Here is an 11276-nt window from a genome sequence, read left to right as displayed (position 1 = left end):
AAGGCAATAGAGAAAATTTCCTTTACCATAATTGAAACAACATGTGGAATGTAATATCGAAATTCATTCGAAATAAACAAATGCCAAACAAGAACCTGACTTAAATTTAAAGAAGAATATTCACGTATTAAAAGTCTACTTTAAATTTTAAGCCTTAAGAGTCCCAAAATATGTTTATTAACAATTTATTTATATTACTTCTATTGAAAGTTCCAAAGGCACTTTTCTAGTCTAGTCCAGTTTCTTTTACTTTTTATGCCTTTTCTTTGAGTGTTGATCTCCAAGAGCTATAAAATGGTTAACCAGAAATGTCAACAAATAAACAATTGTTCTACATATGTTCCACACTCAGAGAGAGAGAGAATATTTCCCCAAAATAATACAACAACGTTGGCGATGTTGCGCACGATGACGATAACGAAGACTGCGAATACGAATGAAATGTAGCCGAAGTGACGGTGGCACTCGTGACAAGCCGCATGCTGCGCTGTGTATGTGTGTGTGGGAAAAACTTTTTGGTAGCAACTTGGGCCAACTCACGGCATTCAGTTAGGATGTGCATTTCCAGCGGTGCGAACGTGTCTCGGGCGCGCCAAATCATTATTATAGCCAACGGGCAACAGTTTTTCAAATCACAGCCGCCGAAAATATGCCAAACGCCAAACGATTGTGTGAAAAATTATATTTGCTGGACGCGCGTTTTGTGTAAATAAATAAGAATCGAGAGAAGCACCAAACCCCAAAAAATAAAACACAAATTAAAATAAATAAACAAAAAACTACTGAATTCAGGCAAATAAATTGGACAAACTGAAAAAATTAAAATTGAAATTCAAGTTGAAATTGAAAAACTAAAACCAAAAATAGAAACCAAATCACATGAATCGAGGAAAGGGGGCATCGATTGGAGAGGCCAGTCATGTAAAATGAGAAGATTACACTTTGGATCAATGGGATCACATCAGGCCCATGAAACGTCCATAACTTCCATCTTTTGTATATAGCAAAAACATATATATTATATTAGCTGCAGCTTTTTTCTTCTCTACTCCCTTCAACATCAACCCAAAAGTAAAATGTGTCTGTATTTATATTTCTATTCGTGTTGTGTGTATTTAGACTGTAATTTAACAAAATAAATAAATAAAATAAAGGAAAACAAGCGCGTTTTGTACTCCGAGGAGAGTCGAACGCGCTAAAACACAAGTTTCGGTGCAAAAACGGGTAATAGAAAGTAATCGAAATATTGCAAAAGAATAAAAAAGATATATATATATATATATATATATTAAAAACGAAGAAAGAAAGATATATATAAGTATAAATAAATACAAAGAAAGAAAACCACAAACCAAATACCAAAAACTATGCTAAGCATTAGATAAATTAATAGATTTAATAGGGTGCTGGAATACAACACACAAATTTGAATATAATTGAAAGCAAGCGAATTTCTCTGTGGCCGCATTCCAATTAAAATTTCCTTTGCGTAATTCAATTTAATTATAAATACAAAAAGCGGCCGCAACGTTCGGCAGCATGGGACCAATAGATAGCCTATAAAGATAGAGTTGGAACGAAAGAAACAAGGAATCAAGGGAGAGAAGATCGCAATGGACTACACCAAATTGAATGCCAACATCAATACGGGCAATATCAGCACCGATGACTTTCTGGCCGTATTCACAACTGGCTCGACCTCCATCTCGCCAGCTTCAGCATCAGCGGGTCGTGTGCCATCACAACAGCAACAACAGCTGCCCACCAACTCGACTGGCATCCGATCCGCGGACAATGGTACACTTAATCTCAATCCCCCATTGCTTACGGTTGAGGGGCCGTTGCTCACATTGCCAAACCTCTTTGATTTGCCTCCACCGGGAACATCGTCGTCGAGTGGCTACATAAATGTGAATGATACAATCTATTTTCTGAATGGTAGCTTATACAACAATACCCTGCAATTGACCAATACATACTATAATCAGAGTGGAGCGGCTGGCAATTTGAGCAATGGCCTGGGATTGCTGAGCAATGCCAGCAATGCCACCGAACTGCATTGGGATGGGAGATATCCAAGTGGCTACACGCTCACCCATATTGTGATTGCTTCGATAATTGTCACCATACTGATGATCATTATCGTGGTGGGCAATATGCTGGTGATCATTGCCATTGCCACGGAGAAGTCACTAAAGAATATACAGAATTGGTTCATTGCCTCCCTGGCCGTGGCTGATTTCTTTCTGGGCCTCATCATAATGCCCTTCTCGTTGGCCAATGAGCTAATGGGCTACTGGATATTCGGCAGCTGGTGGTGTGACATACACTCGGCCATGGATGTACTCCTGTGCACCGCTTCGATCATGAATCTTTGTCTCATATCGCTTGATCGATACTGGAGCATCACGAAAGCCGTCGATTATCTGAAGAGTCGAACCCCAGCGCGTGCCGCCGTAATGATCACTGCAGTGTGGATTATGTCGGCACTCATTTGCATACCCCCGCTGCTCGGCTGGAAGGTGAAGATGCCCGAGGGGCCGTTGCCCAAATGCGAGGTAAGTCCATATTGTTGTTGAAATTGATGCCAATTGACGGCAATTGCCGTGGCTCTTGTATTCGCATACAATAAAGCGCGAATGCGAAAATATGCAAAATGCTTGGAAATTGCGTCAACGCGGCAAGTGGTCTTCTCTTTCCATGCAAATTTGGTTCTCTGTTCTTTTTTTTTTTTTTTTTGGCATAGTCACGCAGCAAAATAAACGCACAAATATTTATGCATATGAGTTAAAAGGGAGGGTTACAGTATATCTAATTCTACACCCAAATAATAAAGTCAGCCCCAAAATGTAGGCTATTATCCCATGGAAATATGCGTGTTATCATGCGGGTCCTTAATGTTTCTGACAGTCAGCCAGCCCGCCAGCTAACCAACCATCTAGGCAGCCAGTGAGTCAGTTGTTGACTGAAGGCGTGCATATGTACGATTCTCGGTTTATTTTTCTTTGTTCTGTGGGTGTATGTGTGGCAAACTAGCTGGAAAATTCAAAAGAGAGAGATTTCTCGAGTGGGGCTGCCACAAACTGCCACATGAAAAGCAGCCAAAGAAGGCAAATGCTTCCAGCTATTGAACAGAGTTGGTCCCGCCACTTGTCGTAAAAAACAAAAAAAAAAAATTCTTTAAATTTTACCACAAATGTAGAGCATCCTTCAAATGATTCGGATCGATTGAAATGCCTCTTCCTCAGTCAGTCAGTCAGTCAGTCAGCTGTCAGTCAGTAGACAGGAAAAAGGGGAGTGACATAGTCAATCACAGTGAATGACCACCAAAAGTAACATTGCACCTGCCCCCCCAGGAATTCGCTTTTTGTTGTTTGAGTTTTGTTTAAAGCCGCAAACTTAAAGTTTCTTTTGTTGGTCAGCTAACCAAAGATATTATTTATTGCATCGAAAGATAAATGTCCCCGACGTGGGGGCGTGAGGCAACAAAATGGAAAATGCAAATATCTTAGGGCACTTTCTTCTCCTTATTGTCAGTCTGTCTGTGTGTCTGTCTATCTGTATCGTTTCGTTTGTCTCCAGAATTTTGATTATTTTTCTTTTTATATTTTACGAACATGCGTAAAATGGAAGACAGAGAAATTACAATAAAGTGATGAAGAGCAGCAGGAGAAAACCAAAAAGAAAAAAAACATTTTCCTTTTACATATATATAAGAGAGTTTTTACATAATGTTTGGCATTTAAATTAACCTTGAAACAATAAAACAAAGCATATTCCTGTAGAGACCAAGAGCAGGAGGTAAACCCATTAATCAAGCCAAAGTGGCCAGGATAATAATCTAGAGAAGCGGCTTGGCCGGTTATTTAACTTGTTATTTAGATGTTGTTGTGGTTTCATTTCTTTAAATTTAAAGTATACAAAATTTAGCTTAAATAATTTCATGTGAGGAATTCTCAACTTCACTTTACATTCGGCCAAAGTTAATTCACTTTCTTTATTATCCAAACAAAAAGTTTTACTGAGCTAAAACTTCAGATCCTGGATTAATTTTTCTAATTGCCAAATCTGATATTTTTTGGGAGTTTGTATAAAATTTCCTTTGCTTTTATTGATTGACTAAAAGTTTTTCTAATTTAAATTTAATACTTTGTTTTAAGCTAATTATAACATAGGATAAAGTGGTATATTGAAGTTGAAAAAATATATTTAACAAAGAGAAGGAAGCATTTTTGACCCTATAAAGTTTATAAATAGGTATATTTCTGAGCAATCGAAACATGCCTGAAATATTTAAGTTGAGCGAAGACTTGCTTAAGTCTAAATGAATATTTCTATAAAATAAATATTTGCAATGCCAATTATCTTATTCTTGTGAAAATTTACACTAAACAGGACTTAAGTTTAAGCAAATTCAGCAGAACTTTCAATGTATCAGATATTTATTGCTCCCACACGAGATTTACAGTGAAAAAATAGTTCATAGTTTGGCATTTCCATGAAAGTTCACTATAAACAATTATTTTTATCAAAGTTTTATCAAATTTTTCTTCCATTTTCGGTCTTTGAGTAAGCCATTTCAGGCTATATGTTTTCCAAATGCCTACATAATAGAGAAGGCTAAATTTAGAAGCAAATTTTAGTTTAAAAACTTTAATAATCACCATTAAGCGAATGGTTGACTTAAATACCAAAAGGGAAAACCAATTTTTATGAAAAACTGATGGGAAATTCGTTTAGATAATAACAATGATATTTGGATTCACTTCTTGCGAGAACACACTTTGAAAAATTAATTACTCACAACGAGTTTCATAGCGAATCAAAACTCAAAACAATTTACACGATTTATTTTTCACACTGTTGCCAAATTGGAATAGTGCCAAATAAATAAAAGCAAGAATTTATGGAAACATTTTTATTATTTTTAAAGCGATGTCTTTGCAAAGCAATTGATGAATATTTGGTAGAAACTATTTATGGATAATGGCGCATTAGTCAAAAGCCAAATGGAGTCGATCGATGCAATTAGTGACATATGGAAAATTTGTTGAGTTTTCCTACATGCAATTAGCCTAGTCGAATTGTTAGCAACCGCAAACCAATCAGCTAGTTAGTCAATGCAAAACTGTTCTGTTGGCCATCATTGAGAATGTCACAGTACCAAAAAAAAAAAAAAAAAAAAGAAAGGCAAACAAAAGGCAACTGAGTTTACAAAGGAAATGCTGCTGGCATTGGCCTTGTTCAGGGCCAGTCAACATGAAACCTCCAATTTGCAACTGAATCAAATAGCGACAGGGAGGCAGAAAGAGAAAAGGGCCTAGAGAGGGGATGGGAGGGAGAATTCTGAACATTTTAATTATGACACCATGTCGGCATGTTTAAAATTGTTGTACGCTGTCAGCGGTGTTGCTGTTGCTGCTTCTGGCTCGCCAGTCAGTGTTGATGTTGATGTTGACATTCGCGGCACATTGAACCACAATACAAGCCACACAACAACAACAACAATAACAACAACATCACAGGCAAAAGAGACACAAGAGAGAGAAGCCGCCAACTGGATGATGCCACGCCCAGGCGCCGATTTGACACTTGCCTGCTCGATTTAATTAATAAAATAACATTTTAGAAAATAAATGACGTTGATTTTCGCACTTGGAAGCATCAGAATAAAGAGAATCGCTCGCCTACACAAACACACACCCAGATTCTCATCATCCTGGAAACCTAAACTGTCAGCATTGTCTAGCCTTCGAACTATTTTCTGTGGCCTAATCACTGCCACACACACAGAGGGAGAGAGAGTTGCTAAGTGGCATGGGTGGGTAAGAAATTTCCTTTTGTTTTCACATTTACGCTAAAGCTTCCCCCAAAAATGTTGATTAATGCCATGCCTAATGAGGTGTTGGTAATTACGGCTAAGTGGTAATGGAAAGGGTAGACAAAGGATATAATGCGTGTGTGTTATTTTTGGGGATTGTATTGTATGTAGGAGCGTATTATACTTATAATAGCAGCCCTCGGGGGAGGTCGATGGTATCTGCTGAGCTCGATGTAAATCAGCTGTCATTGTTCGTAATGAGTTCAATTTTAGTCAGCAAGTGGCACAATTTGCTACAGAAAACGCGTGCACAAAGCACAAAGACTTCCAGCCAAGCAAACGATGTCTTTAATTCCTTGGTAACTACATTATTCAGTGCATTATTTTCTTTTTTTGGATCCCAACAGCCCAACAATGCCAGCAAACAAGTAAAAAGAAGAAACCACCAACTCCGACTCAAGCTCAAGTGGTGGGGCACAATCTTTTGTGTATTTATGTTCATTGGTGGTCAAAAGGTTTACGCACACACACACACACATACACCCACACACAACGCACAAAGAGAAATGCACACACAAAAGACCTTATTATTACAATCCGTAAAGGGGCAAACAAGGTTTATTGAAATATTAATCGAATATTATATGCCATTTTGTCCAACAATCACAATGGCAATGGCCCAACTCATTGGCAAAAGTAGTTAAAACAAAAACCCAGCAGAAAAGGAGAAAATACGTATTAAAAGGTCTTGTCGTTATGTTTTGTCGTCAACAACACGCACAATTGCTATATAAGAAAAGGAATTTTTACGCCAACGGACAACTGTGCGTATGTGTAATGTCATGATGTGACAACGCCCACACAATAATGACTTAAGTAGCTCATTAGCGTCAGTTTTGCCAGCCACTTTAAAGAGCACCAAAAAAAAAAAAAAAAAAAAACAACAAACAAGAAAAAGAAAATATATAAAGAAATGTGAAAACAAAACCATCATACTTATATTTTGATCCTTATTCGGCATTCTCAATGTTATGGCCAGCGGCTAAGCAGAGCTGCATGGGCTTTAAGTTGACATTGAGCTACTGGCTTGGTCCATGGACCTAAAACCCAGACCCCGGACCCGTGCTTTTGCTCGTGCCTTGGCACTTTTGATATTTTCTCATTATTTTGCAGTGTATGTGACTGTGTGTGGCTGTAATTCTCTTTAGGTCTTTGTTAGATTTCATACAGTTGACTTGCTTTGCTTGTGCTTCGCTTAGACTTGTGTGAGTGTGTGTGTGTGTAGCTTTATATATATATCCTTTTACGTTAGCTAAAGCATTTTACATTTTTCGTAGCATTTTCATGGAAAAGACGTTGCCCGAAAAGAGGATGAAAAAGGTTCTACAACAGTGAGCTAATGTGCTTAGTCCATGCAAATGTGTGCTTCTATTTCTGCATAAGTGTGCGTGTGTTTGTGTGTGTGTGTGTGTATATGCTATGGGATATATACATATATAAGTATGTCTATGTGTATATATTTTGGCTGACTCTCGCCTCCGACCATTATGCCTTTTGACGACTTTTAAGATCATAATCAGTGGCATTTATTTTGAAGCACTCTTTTTTTTTTTTAGGAGCAAACGGCAAGCCATTGGGTAAGATACATTTACGCATTGAACTGCGTTATTACATCCTTGATTTGTTTATAACAGGAAATTATTAAAGAAAATATATATATGTATGTACATACATCTACCATAGGCAGCGTGAAAATCAACAGAAAATCAAATATCAAGCATACGCCCCGTTATTTTGTTGTATTTTTTTGTCTTCTTTATGCTTTTTTTGTTGGGATGGGGGCTGTTGAAATCGTTTGCTAATTTCCGCTTGCCGCGCACTTGTCGCTGCCAGATAGGATACAAATAGGATGTTATTTAAGCAGGGGCTGCGGCAAACAACTCCCAGGCAATGAACGACTAAAGAAAACAGAAAGAGGAAAGGTGGTAGATGGGGGGCTGAAGAAAAAAAAAACCGTAACGAAACGGAACATTTCTTTCAATGTCCGCTCGGCATATGCTATGGCATTTTATGCGTGGCATAGGCAAATATTGACATTTTAGCTTATGCTGCACGCACCACTAACTGGCGCCAACTGCCTACAACCACCACCAACACCACTCTTTACTCCACTTCAACTCAAACTCTAACTCCTACTCCTCTAGCAACCATTCAGTGAGTCGCCTCATGGTTAAATTAAATTACGGAGCAATTCTTTCCGGCTGCCTTTGGATGACAGAGGGCGAGGCGGGGGTTCCGCCAGTTATTGTGAGTGCTGCACGTACACTCAGACATTTTTGTGTGTACCATTTGTGGTGGCCTTGTTTTTAGCCGCGCCATATGCAGAAACCCCATGCTTTACCATTTGTCAAGATACCGCAGCTCAAACTTTAAGTTGTAGCAACTTGAAGTTCATTTGAAGTCCCATACCCAAAAAAAAAAAAAAAATGGCAGCCACACACAGACATTAGCCTTCCGCCATCCGCCATCCTCATCTCTCTCCATCTCTTTATCTCTGCCATTTGGGTTGTGTCGTGCCAATGGCTTCTTTCCATTTGCCTCTGTGTCCTTCTTTGTGGGTGGGGCTGCGGGCCCATGCTGCCATGGCTTGCCTTGGCTTGGCTTGGCTTGGCTCTGTCGATTTGATTAAAATAAAGCAAAGTTTCTAAGCTCGGATTAGTGTCAGAATTTGTTGGGTGGCTGCCCCGCGCTGCGAGTCGATTGTTTGGCTTCTTAGCTTAGCGAGTTTTGCTTTTTTATTACTACATATACATACATACATACATACGTACATAAGAAGGTATACATTTCTACATACATTCAACATCTTTTCATAACTGAAGCATTTCTTTCGCTCTCTCTGTCTCTTTCTCTATTTGTTTCTGTTTAAAGCGGAGTAAAATCTTTTTGTTCACATCTATTGTTTATAGAATTTGCATTACATACTTACTTTGAGGCTGTCTGAAAAGTTTTTTATTGCATTCCATAAAAATTGTTGCAGTCAGAAAATGCGAAGCTACCTACCTACCTCTGGCTTGCCCCTGCCCTGCCCTGCCTCTGTCTTTACATATTTGGCAGACAAAGTCTCTGTGCCTCATATTTCTTGTTTTTTGTTGTTGTTTGGCCTTTCTTATCGCATAAAGTACTTTGACCCCCTACTCTAAAAGGAGAAAAAAGTTTACTTCGAATACACGCAAGATTCTACACACACACATACAAATGCAACTTTGTATGCTAGCTGATGTCATCTCATATAAAATATAATTCCTTGGCAAAAGTTGAACATTATTTTTCCCCATATCTAAGAGAAAAGTAGCCCAAAAATTTCGCACGCGTATTAACTTTCAGTTGCCGCGTGGCAACATAAATAAGCTTAAGGCAACGACAACAGCGGCAACAACAAAAGAAGCAACCAAGCCCAATGAAAATTGAAACAGATTTGATATACTATAAGTATATACCGACTTATAAGCCTAATCTGCCTAACTCCGCCTCCTGGAAAACTCTCTGTGTGTAACTGGGAAAGTAAATTGAACAAAAACAAAGAAGAAATCGTTAAGAAAAACTCTTTTTACAATTGACTTTATCAACGCTAATTCAATTAAAGTCCATCTGAAAAGTTTTTCCTCTGTTTGTTTTTTGGCCCAAAGTGCTGAGACCCGCTTTTAACTCAGAAGTAACCCAGTCACCCTGTCACCCCGTCACCCCTGTCACTGGCCGCCCACAAAACCCAATTAAGATGATGACAACAATTGCCGATGGCCAGCCAAACGAACTGAATATGTTCATGAACGGTTAAGAAGCGATGGGCGAAATGTTTGGGGAGTTGGCTAAGGGGGTACTGCATAGTTAATTTATGTGCAAATTCTTCAAATGAAATGAGAGTGAAATTTCCCAGCGAAACTTCTTCTTGGGTTGGCCATTGCCGTTGCCGTTCCCGTTGCCGTTGTCGCACAGCAATCGTAAAGTCAAATGGCGCCTAATTGGCAAAACAAGCGGAAAATCGCAAATTAAAGCGAAATCGCACGTTCCAAAAGGGAACGCTGACACTAGCACCCATGCCAATGGCCAAAAGACCGAGATTCAGAGCAAAAACCCAAGAGGCTAGTCCGTCTGCGTCTATTTACTGTTGTTGTTGTTGCTGTTGTTGGTCCTTTTGGGTAAAGACAAATAAAACAAATTGCGCATACGCCCCGCAGCCGCTTTGGTTACTCTGCCTCAGCCTCTGTCGCTTCATTCGGCCCTGTGATTAAATAAAATGAAAGATTTCACTTTTAACCAAGTCAGGGCGCCAGCTTGGCCATCTTGGCCAGTTGCCAGTTGCCATTTTCTTTGACATATCTGACACTATATTTATACCCTGTAATCAACACAGGATAAATGAAGAATAGAGACAAAGCTTTTGTGAATCTCAGTAATTAGAAGAAGCCAATGCCAAAGACTAATGACTGAAATCTATACTCTATTACATTGAGATAAAAAAGTCATTTAGCTTATCTATAATATAAGTTATCTCAAGGTCAAACAAATGCCATTGTAGGGCATTTCCGATATTTTGCTAGTTACAATTAATTTCATACGCCTGACTCGACACCAATCGAAATTCGATATGGTCATAATTCTTGAGAGCGAAAACAAAATATGGCACATATAAAAAAAGGAACAACAAAATTGTTTGACATTTATGACAACATTTGCACACACGCACACACAGAGACACACATGAACACCATAAATTAACTCCCCGTGCAACAACAAAGCAATTGTTGTCAATGTCAAAACTTAAATATTGACAGTGCCATCGATGGCATCGTCATCGCCATCGTCGTTGCTATCGCCGTTGCCGTTGCCGTTGCCATTGCCGTGCTTCTCTTTTATGACCACGCATAATTTTTTTCGATATTTTCACTAGTGTCAAAGACAGAGATTTTCGAGAACCCTTTTTTTTTTGACGGCCCCATCTTTTTTTTTTTGGCTTTTATGTGCAAATTGCGCGCAGTAAATAAAAATAAATGAGTATGAAAATTTTGTTTTGCTTTTACTCCTATCAGCAATATGTATGCGTGTGTGTGTGTGTGTGAGTGTAAGTATTTGCCAGGCAAAGTCAAGTCAAGATTTGCTGATGGCACAACACACGCACACCCGCACACTCTCACTCAGACATGTGTGTATTCTTCGCCCCCCCCCCACTCAACCATAATAATCGTAATGAATGGCTTATCACGCCAGCTGGCGTTGTCACCGATTTGCCGCCATACTTTTACTCTCTGGCGCCTTTGTTGGTTCGATATAAGCTCACACACACACACACACACAGCTAAAAAGGGAATAGTAAGTGTGTGTGTGTTGTGAAGGAAGGGTAGGTGAACAATGGGTTTTGGTGGACGGTGCGTTATGACACGCAGGAAATGGTTCA

General features: G+C 39.0%; 1 protein-coding gene across 2 annotated transcripts in view; it reads left to right on the top strand.

Annotated features, from left to right (window-relative positions):
• The first annotated feature begins 1247 nt into the window (after positions 1-1247).
• The window catches only part of Octalpha2R (alpha2-adrenergic-like octopamine receptor), a 45079-nt gene continuing 35050 nt past the window's right edge, over positions 1248-11276 (top strand). Inside the window, exon 1 of one of the 2 annotated variants that reach the window (XM_068300826.1) lies at positions 1248-2558. In XM_068300826.1, the coding sequence (XP_068156927.1) occupies positions 1614-2558 (945 nt within the window). In that variant the 5' untranslated portion in view covers positions 1248-1613. The remainder of the gene's footprint in view (positions 2559-11276) is intronic. The other variant, XM_068300825.1, reaches the window with a different exon arrangement.

Source organism: Drosophila tropicalis, unplaced genomic scaffold (assembly GCF_018151085.1).
Source record: "Drosophila tropicalis isolate 14030-0801.00 unplaced genomic scaffold, ASM1815108v1 contig_878, whole genome shotgun sequence".
Lineage (NCBI taxonomy): Eukaryota > Metazoa > Arthropoda > Insecta > Diptera > Drosophilidae > Drosophila > Drosophila tropicalis.
The sequence above is the reverse complement of the archived record's forward strand: the minus strand, read 5'-3'. Positions and strand labels throughout refer to the sequence as shown.